Source organism: Pelodiscus sinensis, chromosome 8 (assembly GCF_052426305.1).
Source record: "Pelodiscus sinensis isolate ZL-2025 chromosome 8, ASM5242630v1, whole genome shotgun sequence".
Taxonomy (NCBI): domain Eukaryota; kingdom Metazoa; phylum Chordata; order Testudines; family Trionychidae; genus Pelodiscus; species Pelodiscus sinensis.
In genome coordinates, this window is record NC_143059.1 from 28,080,692 (window position 1) to 28,098,117 (window position 17,426).

A 17,426-nucleotide genomic window follows, 5' to 3' on the forward strand; every position below is an offset into this window, starting at 1 on the left:
TGCGGCAGTTGCTTTTGTGGAAGAGGGAAAAGATTTTTAAAAAGAAGCAGCACAGCAGACAGTTTATTCATTAACATTTTTGTGCAGAATAATTTAACACAGATATTTACGTTCAGTGAAGAGCATACCCGAAGATAGAAATGATTCAAATCTTGAATTCAAACCTCTGTACCTCTTAGCTATTGGGCTTTTTTCTTTGTATCAGATAGTATTTCAATGGTTTTGGTTCCATTCTGGATTCAAAACTGGACTAGACAGGTTCTATGGTTATAGTTTGGATGCAGTTAGTGATTTTGCAAGACTTTCTCCATGTTGCTTTTGTAAACAGTAAACAAATGAGTAATGGTCTCTTTGAGTCTTCTAATTTTCTTTAGAGCCTTCAGTAGACAACCCTGCTAACTCAGATCAACTTTCTGCAAAATGTGTCTAGATCTACCATCCTGTGACTTTTGGGGAAATAGCAGTAGGCTGATACTGTGGTGAATCCTTGATTCATTCTGAACAACACTTCACAAAATTATGAAGAATTCAGATTCCAAGGTTTTCTGAAACTGCTGCTACTACACAACATATTTAAAGGTCTTTGTGACACTCTCCTTTGGGAACCCAGATCTGCAAGCCACATTGTTACCCTACTGCCTTAGGCTACGTCTAGACTACATCGCTCTGTCAGCAGAGGGATGTAAATGAGGCACTTCGAAAGTGCAAATCAAGCGGGGATTTAAATATCCCGTGCTTCATTTGCATAATCATGTCATGGAGCTCTTTCGAACAAGCGCCATTTTGGGAGTAAAACTGCGGTCTTAACGCAGTTCTTTTGAAAACAGCATTTACATCCCTCATTTACATCCCTATGCCGACAGAGCGATGTAGTCTAGACATAGCCTTAGTAAGAGAGAGTTTGGTAGAGAGAGTTTGGTGGAGAGAGACCAGTCAGTCTGCATCCCCAACAAATACCTGGAGACTGAACATAAGAACGGCCGTGCTGGGTCAGACCAAAGGTCCATCTAGCCCGCTATCCTGTCTGCCGACAATGGCCAGCACCAGATGCCCCAGAGAGGGTGGACCGAAGACAATGATCAAGCGATTTGTCTCCTGCCATTTCTCTCCAGCCTCTGACAGACAGAGGCCAGAGACGCCAATTCTATCCCCTGGCTAATAGCCTTTTATGGACCTAACCTCCATGAAATTATCTAGCTTCTCTTTTGCTTGTTCTAACTGTGCTTTACACAAGTGAACCCCCAATTCCTGAATTCTCCCAGTATGTCTTCTCTTCAGTGTCCGCTCCCTCTCACTGAGCACTCGTAGAAATTAAGTTTGCTGCCTCCAAAAGCCAGAACACATAACCGTCTGTTAGTTTGGCTGAAGTCCTAGCACTGGGATGGCTTTGTAATAAAACAAGAATTAGATTATTAATAAAGAACACAGATTTAAATGATACCAAGGAAGAAAAGACAGGAATGGATTACAAACAAAATACAAATGACACACTTTCTGGTACCTAAAACTAGGGATGTGAAAAGGTAACCATGGTTAAATAGGTAACCATGTAATTGCTGAAAATCTCAGCAGTTACATGCACTGTGGGCTTTGCAGTATAAAGATTAAATAAGCTTTATATTGCAGAGCCTGCAGCAAAGCCTTCCCTGGAGTGGTCCCGCCAGTCTCTGCTGGCCCCACTCCCAGAGTCGCTTCCCTGGGAGTGGAACCAGCAAGAACTGTGGCACAGGGCAAAGTAGGGCCCACCACAGACAGACTGGAGCATCACTGCCTGCACTGGGTCCCGCGGGGCTGGAGCCGTCCCCTGCCTGGGGTGGGCAGAGAGCTGATCCAGCCCTATGGTTAACCAGAACTGGTAAGAATTAACTGGTTAACCGATTAATCGTTCACATCCTTACAGACAACTTAATTTTAGCAAGCTGTGTCTTTGTCTAAAAATAATTTCAGTTACATCAAGCTACCAGCATCTCTAACCCTTCCAGGCAAGAGGATCCACTGTTGACATGATCAGAGGGTGTGCCCTCTCTGATGAGTAACAAGAATGTCTTTTTGCTCCCCTTTCATTTCTCAAAGTCCATTGTCTTTATCTCAAGAGTCAGGAAGACCTCCTGGAAATTCAGAATCTAGGGTGGTTTTCCCTCCTTCCTCCTCAGGTGTGTTCATCAAACTGTTTCCTCTGCTGTTTGTTAGTTTGATTGCCTTGTTTACCTTATGTGTAATTTTACTTTAATTGTCCTCTCTCTCTGTAGTCAAGCCAAACAGACAGATAAACGTGCATTCCCTTGTCTATGGCAGGTTCCTTTATCCAGTACCTCTGAATATATTTAAGAACGTAGTTCCATTACACATACATAATTCTTAATGATTTATACATGTAAAATTATGTATACGTGTAAAAATGTATGCATCAGGCAATGAAATTCATTACCAGCAGCATGTATTTAATATGATAACTTTACAAGGCACTGTTTGACTAAATCAGCTGTATGTTGCCAATTGGCATAAAAGACACAACACTGGCAAGTTTCTGGGCTGAAACATTCTCAAGGGTGTGAAAAATCTCCTCCCTCCCAGCTAGTTTCAGTGCAGTAATTTGCTAGTATAAACAGGCTCCCAGCAGGGCTGTTAAAATGTGGAGCATTTTTTGTAAATGTGGACCCACTGACATTTTCAGCGGTTATGAGGGAGGTGGCTCCGCAGGATCTGATGCACATGGGAAGCCAGCTTTTAAGCTCTCTGTGCATTCTTCTGGCTAACCTGCTGGAGCCATCTGTCCCTGCTCCCCCTTTGTATCAGGCTAAGGATGATGATAAAAAAGTCCCATGCTTCAGGACATAAGCTGATTACCTTCAGAGAAGAAGGAAAGGAAGGAATTTCTCTTTTCTCCTCAAATGTATAACTACAACCACATGCATTATCTTTTTGGAGGGAGTTTCACCTAGTTTTAAACCTGAGAGGGGAGGCAGGGCTAGATGTGTGTCTGCTCTGATTTGGCATGACAGTTATTGCGTTCTTTTTTTCTTTTTGAGTGAAAGAATAGAAAACTGGTTGCATCTTTCATTTGATTGGAATGTTCCAGAATCAAACTAGAAAAATCACATGTTCAGTATATAGACATTTAATGTGCTGGAAAAGTCCTGTTAAAGAAACAAAAAGTCTGTATTGTGCATTCACAGAAACAAATGCAGGATTTTCATGTTATTTTTTTTCCAGATTGATAAATATCTGTATGCCATGCGACTCTCTGATGAAACACTGCTGGATATTATGGCTCGCTTCAAGAGAGAGATGCAAAATGGTCTTTCTAGAGACTTCAATCCAACAGCCACAGTAAAAATGCTTCCTACATTTGTACGGTCAATTCCCGATGGCTCAGGTAAGGATTAGATATTGTGTGATGTGTTGATGTAACACACTACTGAAACCAAGTGAAGGATTTTGCTTTCTGTACAGTCTGGTAGGCATGTATTCATTCCAGTGTATGGAGTTAATTTGGGCAATATGTGTCACATTAAAGCTGGAAAAGAGATCTTTTCACTGCTTTCTAGATCGTCTATCCATCACCACTCCCAAACTGTTAATTGGATTTAAAACTTTGTTTTCATTGCAAAATTCTTGTCAGTAAAATTACAGTTTAGCAGAGTTCTGTAATGTACAGAGCCACCAATGCGGTCTGGGAGAGGGCAGCTGCCCCACACTCCAGTGATATAAAAGAACCCAGGACCTCCTCCGCCACCGCTACAGTGGCAATGGCAGCTGCCAGAGTCCCAAGCTCTTTAAATTGCCATCAGTGCCCTGGGCAGAACTGAAGAGCTGGTTGGGGGAGGCTAGCCCCTAGTTCTTCCCTCTTCTGCCTGAGACCCCACCCCTTTTGGGGGACCAGAGACAACCTGGACAACCCCCACCTTGCCCAGGACCTGGTGAAGTATATTGGCTACCCTGAAAGTGGAATAAAGGTTTTAAAAGTGGACATATGAGTGAGTCTGTCTTATAAAAATGCCACACATTCTTCACAACCCAAAGAGATGGTATGTTGGTATTTGAGAGCAAATTTTGCCCTTAGTTTTGATTCTCCTAGTGATCCACTTTCTATCTCTGTGTTACTTAATAGACATGAGTAAGGGATTTGCACTGCATTTCTGCAGTAAATTTTAAATCTCTTTTTGCAACATAGTTGTGCACTCATGTTGGGAGAACTGGTTGGGTTAATATTAGGCAGTGAAATGAGTGGAAATCTTTTATGGTTCTGCTCTGCTCTCACTACTTGTAGCTTAATGATAATTTTTTATTTTTGAAATTAGAGAATCGTGTTAAGCATATTTTTAAAGTCTCATGATTTCACTGCTGAGCTGTTGGCTACTATGTTGAAATTCACCAGTATGTGGCTCACCAGCCCAAAGCCATAACTACTTAAGCCATGCATAGAGGCGACTGTGGCACATGGCATGTGCTGTGAGTATCATTGTGGCCCCCGGGGCTTCCAAAATTGAGTAGCCCTGTGTTAGATTGTATGTTAGCCTAAAAAGGAAGCAATGACATATCTATGACTAGCCACACATTCTATTTTCTTGTTCATTGATGCAGAGAGTATATATTCCTGGTGCCCAATGACAGTTCTAACATCTTTATTGATCTTGAGCTTCAGGTTTTTCTGCATCTTCACTTCTTCCAGTCCAAGCACAAATATCCCCTATCCCACCAGCACTCAGTCACTAGCATGTAAAAAACAAGACACACACAGAATAAGTAAAACTAATAGTATTATTAATGATTAAAAGATGTAAAGACAGAACCAGGGATCACTAGGCACAGTGCAGCATGCTGCAGGATGGTGTAGGTCTGGAATAGGTGGGATGTGTTGGGCTTCAAGACTAGAAAACCATCAGGGTGCAACAAGCCTAGTTCTTGGCAATTCTGTTGGTGCCTGACTTTCATAAACAACAGCTTAACTTGCCATTGAAAATAAAATACAATAAAATAGTGACATTAAAATCCAAAGCATAGGCAGATAAAATATTGGTTTCAGCATAAATCTTACACGATTTACAAAAAGACACTGAATATTATTCACGGTGTGCTTTTATTGCTCAATCTTGTTTCCATTGAAACTGGTGGGACTCAAAACTCCCATTGCCTTCATTGGTGCACAAAGAAAGTGGTGGTAGTGTGGATGTTGCTGTGATAACATAGAAAATGACTCCAGCCTTCCTCCAAGGATCTTGCAATCTATATCCATTTCAGACACAGAAGTAGACTGTGCATTCCTGAAGTAGTGCAGGCGTTTAGTATTTGTCTATGAATAATAAATGAAAACGACACAATTGTGCTGTGCAATATCTGTATAGAATGTGTCTCTCACTTAAAATATGAAAAAATACAATATTTTCTGTAGGTAACCGTTGGTGTCTGTGTTCCTGAAATGGTAAATATGTTGATCGTCACATCATGTGTCTTATGTTCCCCACAAATGAAAAATCCACTATTGAACTAATGAGACTAAAGTGCCCCTTTCCTTTTTTTAACATTTAAAAAATGTTATGACAAGAAACAGTAGGCTTAAATTGCAGCAAGGGAGGTTTAGGTTGGACATTAGGAAACATTTCCTAACTGTCAGAGTGGTTAAACATTGGAATAAATTGCCTAGGGAGGTTGTAGAATTTCCATTTCTGGAGATCTTTAAGAGCAGGTTAGATAGACATCTATCAGGGCTTGGTCCTGCCCTGAGGGAAGGGGACTGGACTCGATGACCTTTCAAGGTCCCTTCCAGTACTAGTATTCTATGATTCTATGAACAATAGCTTGCTGTCGGAAGATTTTTGCCTTGTCTCTTCGGTAAAACATCCTTTACCACAGTCATGAAAAAGTGGCTGTTATAACTCTGTTTAGACTCTAGTAAAAATGCTGGACATATGAACCCAGCCATTGTGAGAGCTAATAAACACTTGCCCAAGATGAAACTGGAAGTGGGGAAAAATATAGAGAAGTTCAAGGATTCCTGGTGCCCAGCAGCTAATATACTTAGATCTGACACTTGTGTATCTAATATCAGAATTGAGCCCTGTCGGACCAATCTTAGCTGTCTTGTAACACCTATGAAAATAATTAGTTACAGTAATTTCAGTGCACAAATCATCTGTGAATCCTAAACCATGCATGGTGAATGAAAGCTAAATATTCTGAAGAAATACTGTTGTTCCGTTAGTTGGCTACATTTCTGTACTGTAGTGACAGTAAACTTTTGAGTAATATCTTGTAATGACTGTTGAAACATTCTTAACGTTGTTATTATTAAATTCTGCATTCCTTAATTTGAGACTGCAGCAATTTTCCTGGCCATAATAGTTAGGATTGCACCTGAAGCTATTTAAAATTCTTCACAAAAAGATCTTTCTACGTTTAATTGCATCTTTGTGTTACAAAACTTACATTTAATGGTGTTAGAGTAGTTTAAATCTTGACATAATCTGAATTAATATACTCAAAGAATGTTTTAGGTTGTTTTTTAACTGAAATACATTAATTTCTCATTAAACCTTTGGTTTGTAAGGAGAGTCAAATATATTTGAAATCAAATGTGTTAATTTGTTATCTTTTGCCAGAATAGATGATTCTGAAGTGCAGTATTTGTTTGAAGTATATTCCAGGGTGCACTTAAGCTTGAAAGGACCATCTGTTCTAGTGTTATCATTATTTATTGAAGGTAATGGCTTGTAGCAGACAATGACGCTCTCTCATGGTATGGCTAAATCAGGTATTTCATTTAATAAGATGACTGGGATGAACATTTTAACTTCTGATTCTGTGACAATGGAGACAGCTAAGAAACCAAGTTCACGGTGTTAAATATGATGAAGCTACATGTAGAATTTTGAGGAGATGTTCAGATTCTAAATTATATTCATTTAAACACCTTAACATAATTTCTAAAACTTTGTAGTTTTAAAACGCATATGAAAGTACTGGAAGAAAGCTCCCTTAGTAAACAAAACATAGGTTCAGCCCAATACTTGAGGTCGCAGAAAAAGGGACCTTAAAGTTATGTGGTAAAGTATTAGACGAGCCTTCGATAAGAAGTTATAATTTAATATTCAGCTTTACAATTACAGTTTATTTTCTGTGTCTTTGTCTATACTGGAAAAGTTTGGCAACGGAAGTATTGTTGACATTCAAATGTCCCCTAAGTTGAAAACCAATCAGACCTGTTTTTCTGCCTCCTTTTGTGGACATTTTATGGCCACATTGTTAGCAGCTCTGCTGAGGGAAAAAGCAAAGCAATGTAGGTAAGCATCCCACAGTGCCTAGAGTGTCACCTTCAGTCACTAAGAACTTTGGGACTGCACAACAAAGGGATGGAAAGCTTGAAAAAGGACCATCTGTTTTAGGGAGGGAAAGCGACAAGTGGAAGTTTTTTGTTGCCAAAACTGGGCATTTGTTTTGACTTCTGTCGTATCACAGTGTGTACACTGTCCTGGTTTTGTCACCAAAAATGATTTTTTTAACGAGAAAACTTGCAGGTATAGACAATCCATGTATACATTGTTGTTTTTGATGTCTTTCAAGTGGTGGCTTACTTGCTACTATATGCTGCAATGTTGAAGATCTATAACAGCTTCTGTGTGGAACTTACTTCCCCCTTTTATAGTTTGTAATTTCGAGGATAGAAAATGACAGTTGATAGATTTCTGATAGGTCCAGTTAATTCTCTATACAGTCATCAGTCTGTTGCAAGTAGCCATTGGGCCCTACCTGCTTTCAAGTGAAATGGGTCTGGGTAGTTTAGTTGCTATTTCTAGCTCTGGGGCTTTAGAATGTGCTCCTGTCTGACATCCTTCTTTGAGATGTGGAACACTGCTATCCAGCCACCCTAAATGCATTTACATATGCTCCCCCTGCATTTACTTACTTTATACCTTGATCTGGCAGAAAAGCAAGAAACCCAGGCATAGCAGAGGAATTGCTGAGCCACGGTCAATTGAGGCCTTGTCTTGATGGATAGTTAGACCTAGTCTACACTATGTTCTGCCCCCCCCCACTGATCTAAGTTATGCAAATTGAGCTCTGCAAATACTGTAGCTGAAGACCATGTACTTACCACAGTGTTTTTTTTCCATGTGGTAAGATTGGCAGGGGCTGCTTCTCCAACTACTCTGCTTGTCCTGTTGGAGTACCAGAGTCAATGGGAGAGCACTCAAAGATTGATTTATTGCATCTAAGCAGACGTGATCAATCGACTGCCGGTGGGTTGATCCCTGCAGTGTTAATCCACGTTGTAGTTCAGACAAACCCTAAGTGGTAGTAGGGTCTGCATGTCGAGTTAGCGTGCAGTCTGTTATTATGCTGTAGGTTTGTACACAGACTGCTGCGTATGAACACTCAGCGTAGGCAAACCATTACTGTTAAAGTGTTTGAGTCACAGCTCTTTGAAAATAACAAGTCCTGACACCTTCTCCCCTCATTGGAGCTCACCCTTTCATGTTTGTCTGTGGTTCATCAGGGCTTGGCTTCTCTGCTATGCTGCTGTAGCACTGCAGTGAAGATGATACCTATGCCCACAGGAGAGCTACTCCTCCCTGAGAGGCGGAAGATATGTTGACAGGAGAAATACTCGTGTAGACCCCTGTTGACATTAGCACTGTCTACACGAGGAGTTTGGATGTGGTTTTTCCTTTACCCCCCTGAGCGACATGGTTATATAGACATAAATTCGTAGTGTAGACTAGGGCTAAGTGTTTCTGACAGGGCAGTCTCTTCTGCACATCCTCGTCCTCTGTGTTGTTCAGCCCCCTGCAGGGAACAGAATCCTGCCCTTTTAAATAGGGCCTTGTTTTCATGCAATGTGCTCAAAGTTCTGTAGTCACCAGTCTTGCTTACCCCATCCTCTGGAGCTTTTGTGGAAAGACCATTGTTCCCTGAGGGTGGGGCAGTAGTGGGGAGTCTAAGTCAACAGCCCCAGGCTACAGTCTTGATGGCTTTCAGTGTATCAAATGACTTTCCCAGGCAGGGCAGATGCCTGGAATGCAGCAAAGTAGGCTGCCCCTGGACAGGTCTGAATTAATGCAGCTACAGTGCCAGTATATCAACACAGGTACAAAACAGACTTCACAATTGGATGCTGTCATATCCACTTTGTCACAGTGAGCTCATTCCTCCTTGAAAGTTACATTGCCTATGGAAGCTTCCTAGGCAGGGCAGTATTTCTGGAAGGCTATGTGTCTGCGTATATAACATAAAAGTGAGACCAATGAGAAAAATAAGTATAAATAAGACTAGGGATGATACATTTTGATTAATCAACTAATTGAGTAGTTGATGGAGTTTCCATCAACTACTCAATTAGTTGATAAGGGGGACACTATCCCCCTGTGTATCTCCCTTTGAAATGCACAGGAGCTGCCACTGGCTCTTGTATGTTTCAAAGGAAGAGGGGCAGCGGGAACCTGCCAGAGGGGACTGAAGCAGTCCCTGCTGGCATGGGTTTCCCCTCTGTGCCTTATAAGGGAGAGGAGCTGCAGTCAGACCAGCACAAGTGGGACTATTTCAATCCCTGCTCACACTGTTTCCCACTGTGTCTCTGCCTCCTCTATACCCCGTGAAGACGGTGCTGGGAGGAACTGGCTTTCAAGCCAGCTCCCCTCAGCACTGGCTCATGCTCCTCCCCTAACTGCCTCTCTCTGATAGAGCAGCAGTGGGGGGAGAGTGACTAGTTGAGAGTTCCTACTCAACTACCCTATAAGTATTTGCTTATCAGGTATTCGACTAGTTGCTTACATCCCTAAATAAGACTAATAGTTTTTGCTGAGAAGTGGTCAGAGTAGTGTCAGATGGAAGTTCTGGTTTGAAGGTGCCAATAGGAAAATTACAGACGCATGATTTGGAGTCAGTCACACTAGATTCTTGATCCTACAGATGGATGTGACATTTGAGTTGAAGAGAAACTGGAGACAATGAAGTTTTGGGTTTGATACTTAGCAGTTCAAAGTGCATCAATATTGATTATGCAGAATTGAATATATGGCTAAAACAAGCAATGACGCAAGAATTAGAAGTTTCCTTCATAGGAATTACACAAGAAGTTAAATTCTAAAGGAAGATGAGATAGGGTATGTCTACACTAGCCCCCTAGTTCGAACTAGGGAGGCTAATGTAGGTATTTGAAGTTGCAAATGAAGCCTGGGATTTAAATATCCCGTGCTTGATTTGCATCTTCCTGCCTGGTCGCCATTTTGAAATTTCACTAGTCCGGACTAACTGCCCACGGCTACACGCGGCAGGGAGCTGGTAGTTTGAATTAAAGCCCCTAATTCGAACTACCTGTTATTCCTCTTGCAAGGAATTAGTTCGAACTAGGGGGCTAGTGTAGACATTAGATATTTATATGGATCAAGGATTGAATCCCACTGGATCATCATAGTAATGATGACAAGGGGCACAACTGGGTCTGTGCCACATACTATACCAAGGATTTTGAAACTCTGGATCGTGGTTTTTAAGGGCTTACTGCAGCTCCCATTGGCTGGAAATGGTGATCCATGGCCAACAGGAGTTGCAATTGCCCATACCTGCGGAAGCACAGATAAAGTGTCTCATGGCCAGGAAGCAGCTTGTCCTTAGATGCCACGAACCAGAGTTTGAAGTCCCCTGTACTGTACCATTTATTGTGGCAAAGGATTTAGTCTTACTTTTGGTGATGACTGAAATCCTGACCCTACAAAAGCCAGTGGCAAAACCATCATTCACTTCCATAGGGCCAGGATTTCATTTAATATGTGTAATATCTGATTTGTAATTTAACTAAATTAACAAATTGGTGAAGAGACTGAATTTGGGAGAACACTAGGAAGCATGGTGTTGTTTTAATTGTTCAGCTAAGCTGTGAGCAAACCTGGGCTTCTCTTTTGTCGCTGGGGCGAGGCCGGGAGGACAGGAGCACAAGGGCTTCAGTGTTCATGTACTGAACACACAAGCCTGTAGCTTATTGTGGCGATTGTGTAAATGTTTCCCTCATTATCTCTTCTTCAAACTGTTAAAGATAACTGTCTTTGTTTGTTCCATTGTCTGATAAGACAAGACAAGAGCAAGTGTCATCTTTTGGATCAGTCAAGTATATTTGCACAGCAGTAAAACAAGCACTGAAAGTGTGACTTTTCAGATAAATGCCTGTCTGTATCATGATTGGGTCACATTCATAAGGCTTTTTGAGCTGCTCTTGAAGGAGGTGATCAACTGATTTCCCTTCAAAGTTTTGAATTCATCTCTTGTCCCCTGAGACAGAGACGGAAATGTTCTTTCTTTTCTCTTGTTCATAGGAGAAGCTACTTTTAGGCAGTAGTATGTGTCAGATTTCAGCAGAACTTACACGTTTTGAACTCCTCTGTTGTGACAGCTATAGGTTTGTCAAGGAGGTTTTTTGTATGATTTCTCTCTTTTACATCTATTTCATTGTTGTAGTTTTCACTGACATTTAGCTCCCATAAATAAAACAGTTGGTTTATAGTTAACTGTGTTTCATGTAAGTTGGGGGTGGGGGAGCATTCAAGGCTAAATTATATCCAGCACCACCAAAACTTCAGAGTTATCCCAGAAGTACGTTAGGTCCCTCTGGAAAGACTCTTCCTCTCATTCGGTGCTCATTCCCCACAGATTCACTCTTTAATCTCCCACGCGCTGGGATTCCATTCCATCCAGACCTTGCAGCTTGCTCCTCAGATCTTCCTCACATAGAGGCTGGCAGATTTGCTAAGTCATGATGCCTGAACCCTGATGGTTGACCACTCCACTGCCCTGTTTGGGTGTGCCACACTATTATTTTCTTTACATCACTGATTAGTGTTGCTATCACACTAATCTTAGATTAAATTATAGGGAATTAGCTTGACATATTGTGTATAAAATCTACAAGCAGCACCTTCGAGACTAACAAAAATGTATATAATATGAGCTTTTGTGGGCAAAACCAACTTCAGATGAGCTGGAAGCTTGACTGGAAATAAGAGGAATTCAGAATTAGACAAAAGGAATTGGAAAAAAATTGTGCATAGATCTGCTGTAGATAGCTTGATGTTTCATAGGTCCGGGCCATTTAACAATTTTGATTACTTTTATCTTGTCTTCCAAACAGAGAAAGGAGATTTCATTGCGTTGGATCTTGGTGGATCTTATTTTCGAATTCTGCGAGTGAAAGTTTCTCATGAGAAAAAGCAGACCGTACAAATGGAAACTGAGATTTATGATACACCAGAAGATATCATGCACGGAAGTGGAACACGGGTAGGTTTCTTTTCTCAGAGATCCTTATCTAAATATTAGATGCTATACATTATTTATAAATTAGCATTGTAAAGAAGTGTAGAAAGAAAAATCATATTCATGCTTTAATATTCAAAACTATATACTGAACTCTATAATTATAATGAGATGAAGAATAAATGAGCGGTAATTATCCAAGAGAAACACATCTCTTATTGCATAATTCACCCCTGCTGAGTTTGTATGTACTGATCTAAACCAATTTCTGTGTCTTGTGTATGGAAAATCAATGTCTGTATATTGGAACGGAGGGTTGAAAAACTCCCAGTCTATGTAAGCGGTTATCTGGATCTAGAATGCAATTGAAATGTAGGGCTGTATCAAGAAACAGATAACTTGGTCCTGTCACCAATCTTTTTCATCAACCTGCAAGAAGGTGTACATGAAAGAGTATGAGCACTGTGGTGTCAGGTGAGTTTAAAAAATTATACTGTGTGTAGTAAAGTGTTTTGTCACCACAAATATCTGACTTGGTAGTGAATGCTGTATGAAACCAAATAGGAGACTGAAAAAATTATGCCAGTGTTCTGGGCATTCCAAATTTGGCTATGGAGAAATATCCACTTTTTCCTATGTGGAAATATTCACCTTTTCATATATATATATATATATAACACTGTACTCCAGTATCACACACGTGATGATATTTTTTTTTGTTGGGTAAATGCAGTTTTTGCTACCTCCTTTTTTTTTTTTTTTTTTAATTTCTTAATGAAAAGCCATTGAAGAATGTAAAGATGGCTGATTTGAAAATTCAGAGTTAATTTTTGAAAAATTGGTTGTAAAAGGATTTCCAGCCTTAATATAATTTTTTCAGATCTGATGACAATTACAGTTAGGGATGTGAAATGTCAACCGATAAGCCAGTAAGCATCATCCTTAACAGTGGAAACTTACCAGTTCCAGTTAAGTGGTGGGGGCTGGAGCAGTTCCCCTTCCACCATGGGCAGGGGGCTGCTTCAGCTCTCCATGGCAGCCTGGGCACCTTGCAGGTAGGGGATACTCTGGGGGGGGGGAGGGGTTCGCTCCGTATCAGGAGAGTGGGGAGGGAAGGAGTGCGTTCCAGGCTTAAATGGTTAACTGGTAAACTTCACATTTAACTGGTTAACCAAATAAACAGGATTTTATACCCCTAGTTACAGTATCATCTGACAATCACTCAAGTAACTGGGATAATGTATATAAAATTGCAATGATATTTGAGCTATACTATTAATATTACAACTGTTTAAAAAGTTACATGTTTTATTGTTTGGCTGCATTTAATTTATAGGGGTTTATCTGAAAGTATACCTTAATGTTCATATACATTTTAAATTGTAAATTGTTTTATGTTATGATTTGGCGAAGGAGTGGGGTTGAAACTAATGGGAGGTTTCTGGTGGAGAGGTACCAAGAGAAGCTGATAGCCCCCAAGGATGGTTGTTGGTGTACATTTAACACATGCAGCACTGCTCTCTCCTTATCACTTCCCCAAATTTGATTGTGGTTTTGCCATATACTCCTGACTGCCAACCAATTTTTCTTTAACAGTACATTGACACTGGGAAAAAAACGGCTGCTGTCTGTTATTCCTTATGTGATCAGCTGAGTGGGTTTCCAAATGTACTGCTCCTGGTTGTTCCCTAGCATGACCATATGTTCCAGTTTTGTAGGGACAGTGCCAATATTCGAGAATTTACCCTGTCCTGATTTTTTTTCATATTTCCTATCTGGTTTCCTTATAGCTCCAGGATGTATTACAGAAGTAGGAGATTTGGGCAGCTTCATGTAATTTATCATCTGCTTTCCTTGTCCCATGGCAACAGCAGCAGCAGGAGGAGATTCTGTGGAAGAATTTGGCAATTGCCAGCTTTTCATAAGACTGCTCATTCTTAGTTTTCCAGCATTCCCTGCTACTTCCCTTAATGCCCCTTACCTTTTTGCCACAGTGACTACCATAAATGTGGCCTCTAATTTTTTCCATCCATAGGTGGAATAAATTTTATGTGCTCTGAGGCATGTGCAGTTGGGCACCACCAGTAGAAACACACGCTGCTGGCTGTGTGCAGTAGGGGCGCTTTGCTAATCAGCGGGGTGGCATCTGAATCTCTCCTAGGAGGCCGCCCAAGCACTCAGCTTACAGAGAACATTGGCTACTGGTCTTGTGGGACTCTTAAGTGCTTCATTGCCCTTTTAGAACCATTGGATGAAGAGAGGTGAGGGGAAGGATTTGGACATCACTCCATCACGTAATGATGCTTTGGACAGACAGGTGTATAAAGAGATGGTGTGTAGACAGGGAAATTTGGGATTTGTGGACATTGATTTTCATACTACAGAGCAGCTGGGCTGCCTGGAGTGAGTTTGTTTTGTAGTAGTAGCTAGGATAGGTCTACTCTTGAGCTGATATAGGGACCTACCTGTGCTAGCCCTCATTGTGCTAGCACACACTGATCATAGGGTGTAGCTACAATGTCATGAGTGGCAGGGGGGTCTCACTGCCCAAATACATGGTTGGCATCGTGGATGGATATGTACTTGAAGTGGCTAGCTCCTTCTGCCAGCCACTCCTCTGCCACTGCACTGTGTTTTTAGCAAGATGGCTTGATCAAATGTCTCTGATTAAGAATTTACACCTGCAACTTGAAGTGTTGACATACCCTTAAAGAACCCAATGGGGATTGCTAATACTGTGCAAACACACAGTGAAAGGCTGTCCTGGTCCTGAAGAGAATAAAGTCTAATTTAAGGGAAGATGCCAGAAGCAGGTACTGCAAACAATGGAAAGGAATAGGGGAGGGGGAGGGCAAAGGAAACACTAAATGTTAAACACTTATTACTTGAGTTAGCAGAGTGTGTAGTTAGATAGCTAAGGTGAATGATTGTAAAAAGTAAGTCACAGGATAAAAAAGGTAAATATTAGAAATCCCTACATATATTAAAGACCACCAGTCTGGGCTCAAAACTAAAGAATTGTAAAGAGGGCTTTAAACTGGGAAGAGAGGTAGGAATGGTGGCTACATTTATACTCTGTAAGGAATGTGCATTCTAGATACTCTGTCTAGTATGTAGATATTGGTAAAGAAAGAAATCAGAAGAAAAGATTATCAGGATTAGATCAGTTTTCTTAGTTCTTATATGACTGAACATAAACATGACTAAAATTTACAGTGGTGCTATGTTAGTCACAGAATTTGTGCTGTACTTCTACAAGGACATCTAAGGAGACTGATAGGCACTCAGGTGGTTAATAATTAAATGCTTTTGAGTGATTCTGATGCTCGTTGTTCCTTTAAATTTGTGAGCCAGTTATCGCAATTATCTGAATAGCTGTTCCGTTGACCTACTGAACAGCATTGGTTACTAATGCTCTTTTTCAGCAAACTGCATTGTTAAGATTAAAGATTTATACCCTTAAATCTCATTCTGATTAGTGGAGGAATTGTGAATGATAACTTCATGACTAGCTGGCAGACCTTATTTTGAGATTTTCCACATTAGTGTATTCAGGCTTTTATCCTCACCCGTCTGTCAGGTACAAAACACTTTTCACTTTTATATAAGTCCATTTCAATTCCTGTTGAAGCCAAGGACAAAAAAACTCTCATGGGTTTCACTTATGCAGTATCATACTTAAAGTTTCTAGAGAATCTTCCAAGTCTGCCTAAAGTGCTAGAGCTAATATAAGACCTGATTTCTGTATTGATCTTTGTACTATACATCTTATTGAAATAGTTTTTGAATCTGAGCAGTGCATATTTAGCTGACTTTCCACTGGTTTCCTTGCTCCTGGCTATCACATCTGTAAATTTCTTCTAATTAGACATTAACTCTTAAAAGAATGCTGATTTGCAGACTTCCACCCAAATGGAACCTTAGACGTGTATGAGTCACAGTGGCTGTTTGTCTGAGAGCAGGAGTTTGTACTAGTGTCCTTGGATAAAATTTCCTCTTCCTGTACTGTAATTTTACTGGAAGACTTACCCTGTATTGCCCAGGGGTGTGGTCTGCGCAGGCCTCTTGCCAGCACTTTCCCAGAGCCAGAAGGGGGACGCTGGCTGGGGGTTAGGGGAAGCTCTTTGCAGGCCTTGTGCCAGTGTTGCCTGGGCCAGGAGTGGGGGTGGGGGCACTGTGCAGGTCTTTCACTGGCATTCCCCGAGCCTGGGGCTGCGGGTGCATGCCACGCAGGCCTCACACCAGCATTCCCAGGGTGGAGGTATGGGTACCACACGGACCTTGTGTCAGTGTTCCTGGGGCAGGGGTTCCCTATGCCTGTCCTTGGAAGCAGGGGTCGCTGTAAAGGTCTTGTGCTTACACTGGGGTCAAGGGCCAGTGGGAGAGGTTTGGGGAAGAAGAGTCAATTACCTGGGCTGGTGGCAGGCAACATGGTGAGCCCCATCCACAGCTGGCCACAGCTTTGACAGTGTGGTGCCCCCAGCAGTCATTCCCCGGTGAACTTACATAAAAGTATAGCTATTCCCTGTGCTTGCTGCTCCCAGTAGTGTCTGTGAGTATCATGTCCCTCCTCTCTCTGCCCCCTCCCTTTCCATGTTATGGAAAACAGTTGGACTCCAGGCACATCCCGTTTTCCTGGCATAATCAGACCCTCAGTAGGGATGTGAAGGAATAGTTGACAGGATAGTCAACTAGTCTCTTCCCCCCCTATTGCTGTCTCTCTCAGATAGAGGCAGCAAGGGCAGTGGAGAAGAGGAGGATTACTTCAAAGTGGCAGTGCTGCATGGAGCCTGGGGTCAGCTGCTCTGTGTGGTGCTGCCGCGTTGAATGCCGCAGGGAGCCTGGGATAAGCTGGGGACTGCCCAGCTGACACCGGGCTCAGTGCGGTGCCGCCGCTTTGAAATGCTACTGCGGTGTTTCAAAGCGGCAGCACCCCAGATGCCTTCACCTTTGAAGTGTTGCAGCAGCCCTAGGGTGGAGGCGCCCTATGGACTAATCGAATAGTCGATAAAAAAATGCATCGATTATTCAATTAATCAGTTACCCGATACTTAACATCCTTCACCCTGACCTTGCTTTAAGCTATGATAAGAGGAAGCTGCATGCCAAATTTGGTGGTCCTAGTTCTTTCCATTTAGGACAAACAGTCTCACAGACGGACTCATAGACGCACACACAAATCT

The 17,426-nt window shown here is 41.6% G+C and overlaps 1 protein-coding gene across 1 annotated transcript in view; it reads left to right on the top strand.

The window, feature by feature from the left end:
• Positions 1-17,426, top strand: part of HK1 (hexokinase 1) — a 95,933-nt gene that overhangs the window by 11,376 nt on the left and 67,131 nt on the right. Inside the window, exons 2-3 of the mRNA XM_006121526.4 lie at positions 3,214-3,376; positions 12,119-12,267. Coding sequence (XP_006121588.3) covers positions 3,214-3,376; positions 12,119-12,267 — 312 coding nt within the window. The remainder of the gene's footprint in view (positions 1-3,213; positions 3,377-12,118; positions 12,268-17,426) is intronic.